This window comes from Coregonus clupeaformis, chromosome 6, assembly GCF_020615455.1.
Source record: "Coregonus clupeaformis isolate EN_2021a chromosome 6, ASM2061545v1, whole genome shotgun sequence".
NCBI classification, from domain to species: domain Eukaryota; kingdom Metazoa; phylum Chordata; class Actinopteri; order Salmoniformes; family Salmonidae; genus Coregonus; species Coregonus clupeaformis.
This window is the reverse complement of record NC_059197.1, coordinates 1,185,843-1,204,167: the sequence shown is the minus strand read 5'-3', so window position 1 is coordinate 1,204,167 and position 18,325 is coordinate 1,185,843. Positions and strand designations below refer to the sequence as shown.

The 18,325-nt window shown below is 41.5% G+C and overlaps 1 protein-coding gene across 4 annotated transcripts in view; it reads right to left on the bottom strand.

Moving 5' to 3' along the window:
* The window catches only part of LOC121567356 (histone-lysine N-methyltransferase 2A-like), a 42,197-nt gene extending 38,222 nt beyond the window's left edge, over positions 1 to 3,975 (bottom strand). For all 4 annotated transcript variants that reach the window (XM_045217150.1, XM_041877350.2, XM_045217158.1 and 1 more), the window contains exon 1: positions 3,709 to 3,975. In XM_045217150.1, coding sequence (XP_045073085.1) covers positions 3,709 to 3,954 — 246 coding nt within the window. In that variant the 5' untranslated portion in view covers positions 3,955 to 3,975. The remainder of the gene's footprint in view (positions 1 to 3,708) is intronic.
* Positions 3,976 to 18,325: the final 14,350 nt, after the last annotated feature.

Genomic DNA, 18,325 nt, shown 5'->3' with positions numbered 1-18,325 from the left:
ATGCTGTATAATCATCTTGCAAGAAATCTGCCGTTTGAAGTTTCAGACAGTCCTTCACTGCGGGACTGTGATGTTTAAACCCAAGTCAATGGCGAGAGATGTCAGAAAATAAATATATGTCGAGAAACTGTGCAAAGCAAGTCTCGAAATTGTGAATGTGGTCAGGGAATACGATTACGAGCACAGGGAGAACTCAAAATCAGTTGATTTAACAATTGAGATTGATGCAATGAATGTAGGGCAAGATTATTTTTTTTAAATCACATGATATTTTGTACTACTCAACTGTATTATTCAATGTCGGCTACAAGACTAAATCTAACCAAAATAAATAAATTTCAAAATGGCCTGGAGCTGGGTACGGACAAATGCGCCTCCTGATCATATTCTCATTATGATAGTAATTTGGAGCAGCAGTCCATCTAAATCCACACTGATACCTCTGAACAACCAAATGAACGGCTAGAAGCTTCACTCCGATTTACTATGGATACTTCACCCCTCCTTTGAATTTCGATTGGGGAGATCATACTGTATATGCCCTTCCGGTGACACATTCCTACTAAAAGGCCACTGGGGAATTCCTCTCGGATTGCTCTGGCCAATGACTGCAATGGTTGGTCTCAAAAGAATTCAAGAAATAAAAGGAGGAATTCTGAGTGTCCCACAAAAAGGTTGATATTAGTCTCTCTCGGGTGCCAAAACACTGATGCTGCTAGGATTGATGGCTCATGTTCCCAACACCTCACACCCACAGTGGCAGGGAGAGGCAGCTCCACCGGCAGCCTAATCAAAACAAAGCTGAAGAAGCACCTCCTGCGAGGTGCAATAAGGTACATAACATCTGGGGGACCAGCCCCACACACACACACACACAATTGACGGCTTTCTCACAGCTCTGAAAGCAGAGGTGAAAACCTTTTGGCCGCCTGTTAGAGCAGAATAAAGCTGTGGATGGGAGGGCCTGTGACTAATTCTCCTCCCAGCGTAGTCCCTGGGGGAGGAGGCTTCCCTCTTCACCCTTTGATATCCTTGCCTGTGCTCTTTCAGCCGTCTGCACTTCATGAAAGCTGGAATAAAAGCAGACAAAGCTCAGCCATATAAATAGGGCAAACACCTGCTGGACCCCTTTCACCAAAACACAAAATGTTGCAAAAACCAGTGGGGCAAAGCGTTCCGTTTGATAACATCTATTCAGCTGCACTTGTGTGAGGGATTGACATCGGTCTTAATCTGAGTCAAGAGAGCTGGGGGTTCAATTCTAAGAAACACAAAACAAAAGTGAGTGACTTTTTTTTTTTAGGACAAACAAATGTCCCCAAAAAGACAACTTTGACAGATGGGCGCTTAAATAAACAACCATCATTTGTCTGGATCAATAAAATAAATACTTTGACACCAAATTCAATAGCCTACAAATGCTGCCATTTGAACAACAATAGTCTACAAACCCTCTTTTGAGGGATCTCAAAGGCTTGGCTAATCTATTCCAAAGTGGCAGCTGTCAGAAGAAAAGTTGAGCTCAGACGGCCCCTGTGTGGCTGAAGTTGATTTGGGTCTGCCTGGAAGGAGGGGCTCAGTGTCCGGCTGCTCTGTGAGCTCAGCAGGCTGTGATGAGCCAGAACAATCCTACCCAGGCACAACATTCACTCTGAATGAAATCACAACGCTGTGTCTGCAACTTCCATGAGCGGCAAGTTCCACAGGGATTTTGGCAGTCTGTCCCACCGCATCCCAGATAGTGCGTTTCCCCCCACCCCCCCTCTTGTGTGTCTTGGGATAGAGGGAGGGGGGCATGTTTATCCCCCTTCCTAAAAAGTGTTAGCCCAGGCAGAGGGACTAATTTCAATAGCACTTGCCAACATCAAAGTAGATTCTATTAACCTTTCGGCTAATCTACTAGTGATGGTAGGAGATGCGTACACAGGGCAGAAACAGTGTTTCCAGTTTCCCCAATAGGTCTTATCATGATAATGGGCTCATTGAAATCATACACATGAGGGAGTAATTGACTGGAGAACATTCAAAATGTGATCTAAACATCAAACCTGAATAACACCAATAAGTACTCTAATATAACAGTACATCTTACAATGTTCATAAAGTGTTGAGTTAACCTCCATGTATGATCTACTACAACACTAGGGTCTACTCCCACTGCATTGAACGCGTGCTCATCATGAAAAAATAAAGATGGTAGCTCGCTAAACCGAACACACTCCCACATCACAAGGTCCGTCAAAAGGCTCGTTATTGTAGCTCACCGTCAGTACTAGAATGATGGAATTTGGCGTAACACACATCAAACATACATGATACTGGCGAATCCCACCAGAAATTGTAGTTCGCTAGCAACGTCATCAGATGTCCACAATTCCAACATTATTTTGGTACTACGCACTGTGAAAAGGGGGGGGGGAAACATGTCCACCTCCCATTTTCCTATGTATCAGCAATAGCTAGTTACCGTTGCGTAGTGCGTAGCATGGTAGAGGTTCACGAGCTAAACACTTAGCCAAATGTGCGAGTTCTACTACAAGCTACATCCATCACCTAGCAAGCTAAACAGACCATTAGTCATACCCAAATTGCTAATTCGATAACGTTGTTTCCAACTAGCGTCTACCTAGTAACTTTAGATGCGTGGATCAAGGCAGAAAGACGAATAATAGCTAGCTAGCTGATAATTTAGGCAAGGTAAATAGCCTCTTTCGAAGGTTAGCCAATATTAGCATTATGCACTGACACCTCGCAGCAAGCTAGTGATAACGGTAGCTTCTTCAACTCTTCATAGGCGTTTAATGCTAAGCTAACTAATGCTTGCAAAAACGTTACTACGCTAGGGCAATTCAAACGAGTTATTGAGTATAAATAATGTTAGCTAGCTAGATGCCTTAGCAAGAATCAAAAACATGAAGTTCAGGTTCCTTGTCCTCCCCAAGTTGACATGTTTTGTTTTCAAACAGGAGCCTCGCTCGCGAACCGGGAGGTCCCCTGTTACTTTTAATCAATGTAACATCACAGACATTAACCAAAAACTGAGCTAACGTTAGCTAAATAACGACCAAGTTAGCTAGCTACTGTTGTAAACTGGCTCGTAGGACCTAATTCTGACCTCTGAAGATGAGTTGATGGTGAGATATGAGGCTCCATCCCTACAAGTCACCGCACTCCACAACTAAGCCAACGATGGCCGCTAACTAGCTACTGTAGCTCTATATCCCATTTCTCTATTTTCGCCTCTGTGGCAATATTGGACAACTAGAGAGCCGATCAATTCTTCACTTTGGCCAAATTGTGGCTAGAAAGCCACCAGGCAACTTTTAACTCTTCGCAACATCAACACCGTTGGTGCTACTCAGCTAACGTTAGCTACTGATCCTAAACGGGCTTCCTTGTTGTGACTTGTGTGGTGTATCACTGTGAAATGGGTAGTAACAGCAGCACATGGATTGAAGCATGTTGATGGGCTTGATACCCAGTGAGGGGATCAAGGCCAAACAAAAAGTTAGCTACTTGGCGTTGACAAGTTAGGTCACACTCCTAACACCAAATACGGAGGCAGCAGCATCCAACTCCTTGGTACTAACGTTACTGTATAACATTGCTACCGGGCGTACGCACTTCATGTTACCTTCCACCTTGAAGCTATTTAACGTTAATAAGTTAGCTAACAACCAACCACAATCAAGTTGGTCTTTCGCTTACCTCCCCGCTGCTTGAACCACTCGACTCCCCCAAAACATCCCGAAATGTCTGCAGGTTGCAACCGATAGCAGATGAGACCTGTAACGCAGCATCAAAGCCGGGACGGAGCCCAGGCGTGTTCGGGTGGGTGCCCGTGCCACTTCGGAGGGAGGCAGAGACCCGGATTCGGCCTGCTCTCCTCCCGGTGCCTAAGTTGCTGCTCCCTCCGGGCCGAGCGGGGAACCGCCACCGACAGCTGTGCGCCATTTTACACTCTGCCTGTCTGCCCTAAGATCAGAGCGCTCAGTGGGCGTGGCCCTGAACCAGCATATCCCATAATCCACCGCCACTCACCACGATGAAAAACATCCGTATCCATGTTTCGGGGTGGACATACATTGGCACAGAATATGCATTTCTTCAACGTTTCTAGACAAACCGTCTATAGCCATAGCTGAACTAAACAGGTTCCAGGGCCGTGCCCCGAAAAACACCTAACAGTCCTTAGCTACTGATGCTTGATCAATCTCAGAGATCCGATTAAATTCCTAATTCTATGATCCCATTCAACGTTAGTCCACATAAAACATGTGTAGCAGCCAGCTAACTGGCAAGCCACGAACTCGCAGGCAGTCAGACTGATCAGAGAGAGCATAGCTAGCTAACTTTTAATTTAACAGCTATGCCAATATACATACATTACATTTTGTTGACAAATCCCAAATGGCAGACTGGAAATTAAATTATCTAGCTAGCTACATTTCATGTTTTACAACGTGACGTGGTCGAAGCAAGCTCGCTGGCTACCCACGTTTTAACGTTAGCTATAAAGTGTGGCGACTGCCACAAAAATAGATCAATTTTCATATCGTTTTCTTAAATATACAATAATTGAAAGAAACAACTACCTAGGTATTTAACAAAATAAAAAATATAACTGCGACTACACATACACGTGGTTTAATGTCTATCATAAAGTAGCTAGGCTGCTTTATTTAGTAAAACTGCCCATAAACAACCTGACATGAACAGAAGGACCGTGCTCATAGGTAGGTCAGCCATGGATCATGATTGGTGCCAAAGTTATGAAAACGCAAAGCATAAATTGCTACAACAACATTTTACAAGACAGTCACTAACACTGTTTTCGTCTGCTATGAAAAATTTGACTTTTAATTACATTTTAAAGTGCTAAATAGGTGCAATGCACCTGCAATTGTACCTGAAACACACAGGACATTCTGAAATACTTCAATTACAATAATTTTAACAGTCTTTCTTTGATTATAGTTAATTTATCATTTATGTGTATAACAGTCATTACTTAAACTATATTTACACTATAACTTAATCACCTGTATAACACAATATTATGTAATTTATGATACATTCCTTATTTCAGATGGCAGAAAGAGAAATATTGTGCAGTTGAAAATAAATCTAATTTTAAATCTGTTAACTATTTGTCAGAAACATTTTGCACTTTCATCTCAGCTACTTCATCAATTAGAAGCCATACCCTTACAGATTTTTTGTAAACAACAGATGAAGACTAACAGTGAAATGCTTACTACGGGGTCTTCCCAACAATGCAGAGAGAAAAAAATAGAAAAATAAGAACACAAGGAATAAATACACAACGAGTAATACGGGGTACCAGTACCGAGTCGATGTGCAGGGTTATGAAGTAATTGAGATATGTAAATATAGGTAAGGATAAAGTGACTCGGCAACAGGATAGATAATAAACAGTAACAGCAGCGTATGTGATTAGTCAAAAGACCCAAAAAGGGTCAATGCAGATAGTTAAATAGTTAACCAATAGCCTGGACTATCAGTCTTATGGCTTGGGGGTAGAAGCTGTTCGGGGTCCTATTGGTTCCAGACTTGGTGCATCGGTACGGAAAAGTAATATATGGCAATATACAGTCGTGTTCAAAAGTTTTGAGAATTACACAAATATTAATTTTCACAATGTCTGCTGCCTCAGTTTTTATGATGGACATTTGCTTATACTCCAGAATGTTATGAAGAGTGATCAGATGAATTACAATTAATTGCAAAGTCCCTCTTTGCGATGGAAATGAACTTAATCCCCCAAAAACATTTCCACTGCATTTCAGCCCTGCCACAAAAGGACCAGCTGCCATCATGTCAGTGATTCTCTCGTTAACACAGGTGAGAGTGTTGATGAGGACAAGGCTGGAGATCACTCTGTCATGCTGATTGAGATAGAATAACAAGACTGGAAGCGTTAAAACAGGGGTGTCAAACTCATTTTAGCTCAGGGGCCACATGGAGGAAAATCTATTCCCAAGTGGGCCGGACCGGAAAAATCATGGTATATATAACTTAAAAACAACAACTTCAGATTGTTTTCTTTGTTTTAATACGATCAACATACAACATAAAGCTGGAGCCTGAGGACAGTGTGTCCAAAATAGTACAAGCACAACATCACTATTAATCATAAAACACATCAAGTTTATTTGAAAATTCTAAAGAAAAAGAACACACAAACACACAATGCCTCAGTGATTAACAGAACTGTTTCACAGATCACAGAACTATATCAGGGTGTCATTTCTCAGGCAGAAATGTAGATAAAAATAATGAAATCCTGTTCCCCAAACAAGTGCAAGAACCACAGAGTCAAGAATAGGTTAAATATACAAATAAAATAAAATCAATTAAAAACAATAGCACATCAACATGAAAACATATAAACATAAAGCTGGAGCCTGAGGACAGTGTCCAAAAGCACAACATCACTATTAATCATAAAACACCTCAAGTTATTTGAAAGTTCTGAGGACAAAGAACACACAAACACACAATGCCTCAGTGATTAACAGAACTGTTTCACAGATCACAGAACTATATCAGGGTGTCATTTCTCAGGCAGAAATGTAGATAAAAATAATGAAATCCTGTTCCCCAAACAAGTGCAAGAACCACAGAGTCAAGAATAGGTTAAATATACAAATAAAATAAAATCAATTAAAAACAATAGCACATCAACATAAAAACATATAAACATAAAGCTGGAGCCTGAGGACAGTGTCCAAAAGCACAACATCACTATTAATCATAAAACACCTCAAGTTATTTGAAAGTTCTGAGGACAAAGAACACACAAACACACAATGCCTCAGTGATTCACAGAAGTATATCACAGATCACAGAACTATATCAGGGTGTCATTTCTCAGGCAGAAATGTAGATAAAAAATAATGAAATCCTGTTCCCCAAACAAGTGCAAGAACCACAGAGTCAAGAATAGGTTAAATATACAAATAAAATAAAATCAATTAAAAACAATAGCACATCAACATAAAAACATATAAACATAAATCTGAAAGCGTTGCTCAAACTCCCGTAACAGTCCCGTTATTTTATCTTTGAACCGCTTCATGTCTGCCACATGTTGGGTCGCGCACACATTTTTCAGACAGGGGAAGTGAGCTGCATCACCACCGGCAAGTTGCGTCTCCCACAATGACAGCTTCAACTTGAAAGAACGTATGCTGTCATAATACTGCGTGACAACTTTGTTGCGCCCTTGCAGCTGTTTGTTCAAGTTATTCAGGTGCTCTGTAACATCCACCATAAATGCAAGGTCCGGCATCCATTCTGCGGAATGAAATTCTAACACTGGTTTGCCCTTTTCTTCCATGAACTGTTCAATTTCTTCTCGTAAATCAAAGAAACGCCTCAGCACAGCACCTCGGCTTAACCATCTTACCTCAGTGTGGTATGGCAGGCCATAGATGTGGTCTTTCTCTCTGAGAAGGCTGTCAAACTGACGGTGATTCAGGCTTCTGGATCAGATGAAATTAACAGTTTGGATGACCACCTTCATGACGTTAATGACTTGCAGCACAAAGCCTCCTGGTGCAAAATACAGTGAAAAGTCAAAAAATCACGTCCTCCATTTGCAGATTGCACTTTCTCTCTGAACTTTGTCACAACGCCTGCTTTTTCCCGATCATTGAGGGCGCACCATCTGTAGCCAGGCTGACAGCGCGGGACCAGTCCACTCCGACCCTATCCAGCGCGCCGACGAGTGCGGTAAAAATATCAGCTGCTGTCGTTGTATCTGTCATCGGCACCAACTCCACGAACTCCTCGGTGACGGTCAATGTGTCATCAACTCCGTGGATGAAAAAATGGCCAGTTGTGCAACATCTGTAATGTCCGTGCTTTCATCAATTGCAACCGAAAACGCAATAAATGACTTTACTTTTTGCTTCAACTGGCTGTCCAAATCCACTGAAAGATCGGAAATCCTGTCTGCAACTGTGTTTCTTGTCAGGCTGATATTTGCAAAAGCCTGCCGCTTTTCAGGGCACACAATCTCCGCTGCCTTCATCATGCATGTTTTTACAAATTCACCCTCACTAAATGGTTTTGAAGCCACTGCGATTTCATTAGCAATGAGGTAGCTAGCTTTCACTGCAGCGTCACTGATGTCTCGGCTGTGAGTAAACACAGACTGCTGTTTCTTCAGACCCGCCAACAGTTCATTCACCTTCTCTCATCTCCGCTGTCCTTGAAAGTTGTCATATTTGTCGGCATGAAGACTCACATAGTGGCGACGAAGGTTATATTCTTTCAGCACTGCAACATGCTCTGAACACATCAAACATACAGCTTTCCCATTCAATTCCGTGATTAAATAGGATGACCATTTTTCTTGGAACACTCTGCACTCTGCGTCCACTTTTCTATTTTTTGACAGAGACATATTGGGACAATGAGGGTGCCAAAGCACATAATGTTAAAAGTAGAAGCTGTAATAAATATCGCGGGCAAAACAAAGTAGCTCATTGGCTGCACGTGCTTGACCTACTTGCTCTGCCCCGGTATAAACAGTTTGCTTGCTTAACACAATTGCTATTGCGCCATCCAGTATACTTTACAATGTTTGTTTTTTTTTTTTTTTTTTTTAAATCATCTCGCGGGCCGGATTAAACCCGTTTGCGGGCCTGATCCGGCCCGCGGGCCGTACGTTTGACACCCCTGCTTTAAAAGGATGGTGGTGCTTGAAATCATTGTTCTTCCTCTGTTAACCATGGTTACCTGCAAGGAAACACGTGCCGTCATCATTGCTTTGCACAAAAAGGGCTTCACAGGCAATGATATTGCTGCTAGTAAGATTGCACCTAAATCAAGAACTTCAAGGAGAGAGGTTCAATTGTTGTGAAGAAGGCTTCAGGGCGCCCAAGAAAGTCCAGCAAGCGCCAGGACCGTCTCCTAAAGTTGATTCAGCTGCGGGATCGGCGCACCACCAGTGCAGAGCTTGCTCAGGAATGGCAGCAGGCAGGTGTGAGTGCATCTGCACGCACAGTGATGACTTTTGGAGGATGGCCTGGTGTCAAGAAGGGCAGCGAGGAAGCCACTTCTCTCCAGGAAAAACATCAGGGACAGACTGATATTCTGAAAAAGGTACAGGGATTGGACTGCTGAGGACTGGGGTAAAGTCATTTTCTCTGATGAATCCCCATTCCGATTGTTTGGGGCATCCGGAAAAAAGCTTGTCCGGAGAAGACAAGGTGAGCGCTACCATCAGTCCTGTGTCATGCCAACAGTAAAGCATCCTGAGACCATTCATGTGTGGGGTTGCTTCTCAGCCAAGGGAGTGGGCTCACTCACAATCTTGCCTAAGAACACAGCCATGAATAAAGAATGGTACCAACACATCCTCCGAGAGCAACTTCTCTCAACCATCCAAGAACAGTTTGGTGACGAACAATGCCTTTTCCAGCATGATGGAGCACCTTGCCATAAGGCAAAAGTGATAACTAAGTGGCTCGGGGAACAAAACATTGACATTTTGGGTCCATGGCCAGGAAACTCCCCAGACCTTAATCCCATTGAGAACTTGAGGTCAATCCTCAAGAGGTGGGTGGACAAACAAAACCCCACAAATTCTGACAAACTCCAAGCATTGATTATGCAAGAATGGGCTGCCATCAGTCAGGATGTGTCCCAGAAGTTAATTGACAGCATGCCAGGGCGGATTGCAGAGGTCTTGAAAAAGACTCTTTGCATAAACTTAATGTAACTGTCAATAAAAGCCTTTGACACTTATGGAATGCTTGTAAATATACTTCAGTATACCATAGTAACATCTGACAAACATATCTAAAAACACTGAAGCAGCAAACTTTGTGAAGACCAATACTTGTGTCATTCTCAAAACTTTTGACCATTAAAATTATAGACTGATCACTTCTTTTTCAGTGGGCAAACGTACAAAATCAGCAGGGGATCAAATACTTTTTTCCCTCACTGTACATATATATTACTTATATGTTTTATATGGGCATACAGTATATGGTGGAAACATACAGTATGCCCATATAAGCTTATACAGTTGAAGTCAGAAGTTTTATATACACTTAGGTTGGAGTCATTAAAACTTGTTTTTCAACCACTCCGCAAATTTCTTGTTAACAAACTATAGTTTTGGCAAGTTGGTTAGGACATCTACTTTGTGCATGACACAAGTAATTTTTCCAACAATTGTTTACAGACAGATTATTTCACTTATAATTCACTGTATCACAATTCCAGTGGGTCAGAAGTTTACAAACACTAAGTTGACTGTGCCTTTACACAGCTTGGAATATTCCAGAAAATGATGTCATGGCTTTAGAAGCTTCTGATAGGCTAATTGACATTATTTGAGTCAATTGGAGGTGTACCTGTGGATGTATTTCAAGGCCTACCTTCAAACTCAGTGCCTCTTTGCTTGACATCATGGGAAAATCAAAAGAAATCAGCCAAGACATCAGAAAAAAAATGGTAGACCTCCACAAGTCTGGTTCATCCTTGGGAGCAATTTCCAAACGCCTGAAGGTACCACGTTCATCTGTACAAACAATAGTACGCAAGTATAAACACCATGGGACCACGCAGCCGTCATACCGCTCAGGAAGGAGACGCATTCTGTCTCCTAGAGATTAACGTACTTTGATGCGAAAAGTGCAAATCAATCCCAGAACAACAGCAAAGGACCTTGTGAAGATGCTGGAGGAAACAGGTACAAAAGTATTTATATCCACAGTAAAACGAGTCCCATATCGACATAACCTGAAAGGCCGCTCACCAAGGAAGAAGCCACTGCTCCAAAACCACCATAAAAAAACCAGACTACGGTTTGCAACTGCACATGGGGACAAAGATTGTACTTTTTGGAGAAATGTCCTCTGGTCTGATGAAACAAAAATAGAACTGTTTGGCCATAATGACCATTGTTATGTTTGGAGGAAAAAGGGGATTGCTTGCAAGCCGAAGAACACCATCCCAACCGTGAAGCACGGGGGTGGCAGCATCATGCTGTGGGGGTGCTTTGCTGCAGGAGAGACTGGTGCACTTCACAAAATAGACGGCATCATGAGGAAGGAAAATTATGTAGATATATTGAAGCAACATCTCAAGACATCAGTCATGAAGTTAAAGCTTGGTCGCAAATGGGTCTTCCAAATGGACAATGACCCCAAGCACACTTCCAAAGTTGTGGCAAAATGGCTTAAGGACAACTAAGTCAAGGTATTGGAGTGGCCATCAGAAAGCCCTGACCTCAATCCTATAGAAAATGTGTGGGCAGAACTGAAAAAGGGTGTGTGAGCAAGGAGGCCTACAAACCTGACTCAGTTACACCAGCTCTGTCAGGAGGAATGGGCCAAAATTCACCCAATTTATTGTGGGAAGCTTGTGGAAGGCTATCTGAAAATGTTGCCCCAAGTTAAACAATTTAAAGGCAATGCTACCAAATACTAATTGAGTGTATGTAAACTTCTGACCCACTGGGAATGTGATGAAAGAAATAAAAGCTGAAATAAATCATTCTCTCTACTTTTGTTCTTAATTTCACATTCTAAAAATAAAGTGGTGATCCTAACTGACCTAAGACAGGGCATTTTTACTAGGATTAAATGTCAGGAATTGTGAAAAACTGCGTTTAAATGTATTTGGCTGTGTATGTAAACTTCCGACTTCAACTGTATATGTTTCCACACATATAGGTACATATAAGTACATATATATACAAGAATTTGCCGTTTTCATATACAGTACCAGTCAAAAGTTTGGGCACACCTTCTCATTCAAGGGTTTTTCTTTGTTTTTACTATTTTCTACATTGTAGAATAATAGTGAAGACATCAAAACTATGAAATAACACATATGGTATCATGTAGTAACCAAAAAAGTGTTAAACAAATATTTGAGATTCTTCAAATAGCCACCCTTTGCCTTGATGACAGCTTTGCACACGCTTGGCATTCTCTCAACCAGCTTCATGAGGTAGTCACCTGGAATCCATTTCAATTAACAGGTGTGCCTTCTTAAAAGTTCATTTGTGGAATTTCCTTCCTTAATGTGTTTGAGCCAATCAGTTGTGTTGTGACAAGATAGCCGTATTTGGTAAAAGACCAAGTCCATATTATGGCTCAAATAACAAAGAGAAATGACAGTCCATCATTACTTTAAGACAAGGTCAGTCAATACGGAAAAGTTCAAGAACTTTGAAAGTTTCTTCAAGTGCAGTTGCAAAAACCATCAAGTGCTATGATGAAACTGGCTCTCATGAGGACCACCACAGGAATGGAAGACCCAGAGTTGCCTCTGCTGCAGAGGATAAGTTCATTAGAGTTACCAGCCTCAGAAATTGCAGCCCAAATAAATGCTTAACAGAGTTCAAGTAACAGACACATCTCAGCATCAACTGTTCAGAGGAGACTGTGTGAATCAGGCCTTCATGGTCGAATTGCTGCAACGAAACCACTACTAAAGGACACCAATAAGAAGAAGAGACCTGCTTGGGCCAAGAAACACGAGCAATGGACGGACATTAGACCTTTGGTCTGGAGTCCAATTTTTTTTTTGAGAACTCTGTTTATTAAGTTTTACACACACACAGACAAGACAAAGCAATATAAATAATATACTCAACTAGAAAAAAAAATACAAATAATACATATAAAAAAAAAAAAACTTTAAAGATACCATACTTTAGACAAGTTAAACACACCAGGCAGAAGGCTACAAAAGGTTAAAGGGCAATCTATAGAATAGGGACAGAGCAAACACCTCACCATTGTTCCTGTAAACAGTTAAGGGATGGGGTGGAGAGATGCAACCACTCACAGACAGTCAAGGCCACAGACCAATCATCCACTGGACCAAAAATAAAAAGTTTACAATGCTTTAAAATAAAAAATGAATATTGATCATTTTATGTAGGCGTGAACAGAATTAAAAAATAAACTTATTTTGGTTTTAATAGGAATGCTGGAGTCCAAATTTGAGATTTTTGGTTCCAACCACTGTGTCTTTGTGAGACACGGTGTGGGTGAACGGATGATCTCCGCATGTGTATTTCCCACCGTAAAGCATGGAGGAGGAGGTGTTATGGTGTTGGGATGCTTTGCTGGTGACACTGTCTGTGATATATTTAGAATTCAAGGCACACTTAACCAGCATGGCTACCACAGCATTCTGCAGCGATACGCCATCCCATCTGGTTTGGGCTTAGTGGGACTATCATTTGTTTTTCAACAGGACAATGACCCAACACACCTCCAGGCTGTGTAAGGGCTATTTTACCAAGAAGGAGAGTGATGGAGTGCTGCATCAGATGACCTGGCCTCCACAATCCCCCGACCTCAACCAAATTGAGATGGTTTTGGATGAGTCAGACGGCAGAGTGAAGGAAAAGCAGCCAACAAGTGCTCAGCATATGTGGGAACTCCTTGTGCAAAGCTGTCATCAAGGCAAAGGGTGGCTATTTGAAGAATCTCAAATATAAAATATATTTTGATTTGTTTAACACTTTTTTGGTTACTACATGATTCCATATGTGTTATTTCATAGTTTTGATGTATTCACTATTATTCTACAATGTAGAAAATAGTAAAAAAAAAAAAAAAAAAAAACTATGAGTAGGTGTTCTAACACTTTTGACCGGTAGTGTATAATACTTATATACTCTTATATGTGACACATTCAAATGTTTATTACATATGTCCCTTGTATGTCATAATGTATGTTACCTTATATGCTCATCTAATGTTTGACTCATATTATTCAAATGTTTATTACATATATGTCCCTTATATATCACAATACATGTTAACAATATGTGTTAACATATGTTACGGGAGCATTATTTCAGTGATACTTGTAGTCATGGTAATAAAACATTAGAAAAAAAACACTAAACACTAAAACATTTATTGAATTCTCAATTCAGCCATTTTACTGTTGTAAGCCGTTCCCACTTGTCCCTTTGTTGCACCCGGGAAGTGCTTCATGACATCATCGGTGGGGGGAAAGCAACAAATATATAAGATAAAGAGCGCATAAAACAGTTAGAGGTTGGGTTTGGGGTCATAAAATAAAATGGAAAAACGTTTATGTGAAAAACGTTTCAGATTCATATACAGTGCCTTCAGAAAGTCTTCATACCCCTTGACTTACTCCATATTTTGTTGTGTTACAGCCTGAATTCAAAATGGATAAAATTGGGGGGGTTTCTCACCCATCTACACACAATACCCCATAATAACAAAGTGAAAACATGTTTTTAGAAATGTTTGCAAATGTATTGAAAATGAAATATATAAATATCTAATTTACATAAGTATTCACACCCCTGAGTCAATACTTTGTAGAAGCACCTTTGGCATCGGTTACAGCTGTGAGTCTTTCTGGGTAAGTCTCTAAGTCTCTAAGTGCTTTCCACACCTGGATTTTGCAACATTTGCCGATTATTCTTTTCAAAATTCTTCAAGCAACTGAGTAGGGAAGGTTGTTGATCATTGCTAGACAACAATTTTCAGTTCTTGACATAGATTTTCAAATAGATTTAAGTCAAAACTAACTCGGCCTTTCAGGAACATTCACTGTCTTCTTGGTAAGCAACTCCAGTGCAGAGTTGGCCTTGTGTTTTAGGTTATTGTCCTGCTGAAAGGTGAATTAATCTCCCAGTGTCTGGTGGAAAGCTGACTGAACCAGGTTTTCCTCTAGGATTTTGCCTGTGCTTAGCTCCATTTCATTTATTTTTTATGCTGAAAAACTCCCCAGTCCTTAACGATTACAAGCATACCCATAACATGTTGCAGCCACCACTATACTTGAAAATATGGAGAGTGGTACTCAGTAATGTGTTGTATTGGATTTGCCCCAAACATAACACATCGTATTCAGGACTATAAGTTGATTGCTTTGCCAATTTTTTTGCAGTATTACTTTAGTGCCTTGTTGCAAACAGGATGCATGTTTTGGAATATTCTGTACAGGCTTCCTTCTTTTCACTCTGTCAATTATATAGGTTAGTATTGTGGAGTGACTACAATGTTATAGATCCATCCTCAGTTTTCTCCTATCACAGCCATTAAACTCTGTAACTGTTTCAAAGTCACCATTGGCTTCCTTCTTTTCACTCTGTCACTCATATCCAACAAATCATCAATGAGGGGGTTCCATTCATCTCGCCCGGGCGCCCGTGTTTGTGTGTTTTGCACCGGCTGAAAGTTGATTGCGTTCGATTTGGAACCGGCCAAGTGCCCCTGGCAGACTAGTGCCTAAAACATGGCTGCTATTGACCAATAAACATTCACGTGGGCATGGTCTGGGAGATAAATGCATATACATTCAGTCAAGGATATTCGTATTGTAAGAACATTTGGTACACATGTTGCTAACACTGTCAAGAATCAACATTCATATGGACCTCACGGTTGCTCTATAACGGGCACATGTTTATATCTCTTGATTTGTTTGATTCAGAGTGCTGACATGCTCAGGGATATAAGTCTAGCTAACCCACGCGATATCTCAGACACTACTGGCCCGATTTTGACAAAACATGGGTGAATGATGCGTCTTGCCAGAGATCCGGCATTTACAAAATTACTCTGATTGGCCCAGGGTGGCGCTATAGTAATCAACTGTACGTACGTTAGTCACACGCGATATCTCAGACGTCACTGGCCCCATTTTGACGAAACTTGGGTGAATGAAGGGTCTTGTCATGGAGATCCGTCATTTCCAAAATTACACTGATTGGCCCATTGGGGGTGCTGCATCATTCGTGGGGGATGACATGTTTACTGTTGCCTTGTAAAGTTTGATATGATCTTAAACCACTTAAAATTGAAATCAAATCAAATCAAATCAAATTGTATTGGCCACATGCGCCGAATACAACAGGTGCAGACATTACAGTGAAATGCTTACTTACAGCCCTTAACCAACAGTGCATTTATTTTAAATAAAAAAGTAAAATAAAACAACAAAAAAGTGTTGAGAAAAAAAGAGCAAAAGTAAAATAAAATAACAGTAGGGAGGCTATATATACAGGGGGGTACCGGTGCAGAGTCAATGTGCGGGGGCACCGGCTAGTTGAGGTAGTTGAAGTAATATGTACATGTGGGTAGAGTTAAAGTGACCATGCATAAATAATTAACAGAGTAGCAGCAGCGTAAAAAGATGGGGTGGGGGGGCAGTGCAAATAGTCCGGGTAGCCATGATTAGCTGTTCAGGAGTCTTATGGCTTGGGGGTAGAAGCTGTTTTTAGTCTCCTGAGGGGAAATAGGCTTTGTCGTGCCTTCTTCACGACTGTCTTGGTGTGTTTGGACCATGATAGTTCGTTGGTGATGTGGACACCAAGGAACTTGAAGCTCTCAACCTGTTCCACTACAGCCCCGTCGATGAGAATGGGGGCGTGCTCAGTCCTCTTTTTTTTCCTGTAGTCCACAATCATCTCCTTTGTCTTGATCACGTTGAGGGAGAGGTTGTTATCCTGGCACCACACGGCCAGGTCTCTGACCTCCTCCCTATAGACTGTCTCATCGTTGTTGGTGATCAGGCCTACCACTGTTGTGTCGTCGGCAAACTTAATGATGGTGTTGGAGTCGTGCCTGGTCATGCAGTCATGGGTGAACAGGGAGTACAGGAGGGGACTGAGCACGCACCCCTGAGGGGCCCCCGTGTTGAGGATCAGTGTGGCAGATGTGTTGTTACCTACCCTTACCACCTGGGGGCGGCCCGTCAGGAAGTCCAGGATCCAGTTGCATCATCTGTGGATCTGTTGGGGCGGTATGCAAATTGGAGTGGGTCTAAGGTTTCTGGGATAATGGTGTTGATGTGAGCCATGCCCAAACCTGAAAGTGACCCACACTGTTCAGTGTTCATTTCCCATGGGGCTTGAGAAAATGGTTAATACCAAGGTAATACTGATCTGTGTAAAATTACACAAGACTCATGATAAAGGAGTAATTTGGTTGGTCAATCTTTGAAATTGTTGCATGTTGCGTTTATATTTTTGTTCAGTGTAGCTAAGGACAGCCTTTGAGTAATTTGGTTGTTCAAGTACACGCTTCAACACACACTTTTGTTATTGGTCGACGTTTGTTTTAATATTCCAATTTTTGTACGGATACTGTCAAACAATAAAAAAGTGTGTGTAGAAGCGTGTACTTGAACAACCAAATTACTCAAAGGCTGTCCTTAGCTACACTGAACAAAAATATAAACGCAACATGCAACAATTTCAAAGATTTGACTGAGTTACAGTTCATATAAGGAAATAAGTCAATTGAATCAAATTCATTAGGCCCTAATCTATGGATTTCACATGACTTGGAATACAGATACCTGAAAAAAAAGTTGGAGCGTGGATCAGAAAACCAGTCAGTATCTAGTGACATGTCTGGTGAGTATGCAGGCCATGGAAGAACTGGGACATTTTCAGCTTCCAGGAATTGTGTACAAATCCTTGCGGCATGGGGCTGTGCATTATCATGCTGAAACATGGTGATGGTGGCGGATGAATGGCACAACAATGTGCCTTCAAATTGCCATTGATAAAATGCAATTGTGTTTATTGTCCGTAGTTTATGCCTGCCCATACCATAACTCCACCGCCACCATGGGACACTCTGTTCACAACATTGGCATAAGCAAACCGCTCGCCCATACATCGCCATACACATTGTCTGCCATCTGCCCAGTACAGTTGAAACCGGGATTCATCCGTGAAGAGTGTGCCAGTGGCCATCGAAGTCGGTTACGACGCCGAACTGCAGTCAGGTCAAGACCCTGGTGAGGACGACGAGCACGCAGATGAGCTTCTGAGGCGGTTTCTGACAGTTTGTGCAGTAATTATTCGGTTGTGCAAACCCACAGTTTCATCAGCTGTCCGGGTGGCTGGTCTCAGACGACTCCCCAGGTGAAGAAGCCAGATGTGGAGGACCTGGGCTGGTGTGGTAACACATGGTCTGCGGTTGTGAGACCGGTTGGACGTACTGCCAAATTCTCTAAAACAACGTTGGAGGCGGCTTATGGTAGAGAAATTAACATTCAAATGAGAAATGCTCACTAGTAGGGATGTAAACACATTTCTGCACAACATTTGAAAGAAATACGCTTTTTGTGCATATGGAAAATTTCTGGGATCTTTTATTTCAGCTCATGAAACATGGGACCAACACTTTACATGTTGTGTTTATATTTTTGTTCAGTGTAATTGGATAATGTTAATTGGGAAGTACTTTCTTGTTCAGTGCCTAATACCCATTCAATTATCATTATGTTATGGTAACTTTAGTATGTGAGTATTGGGAAT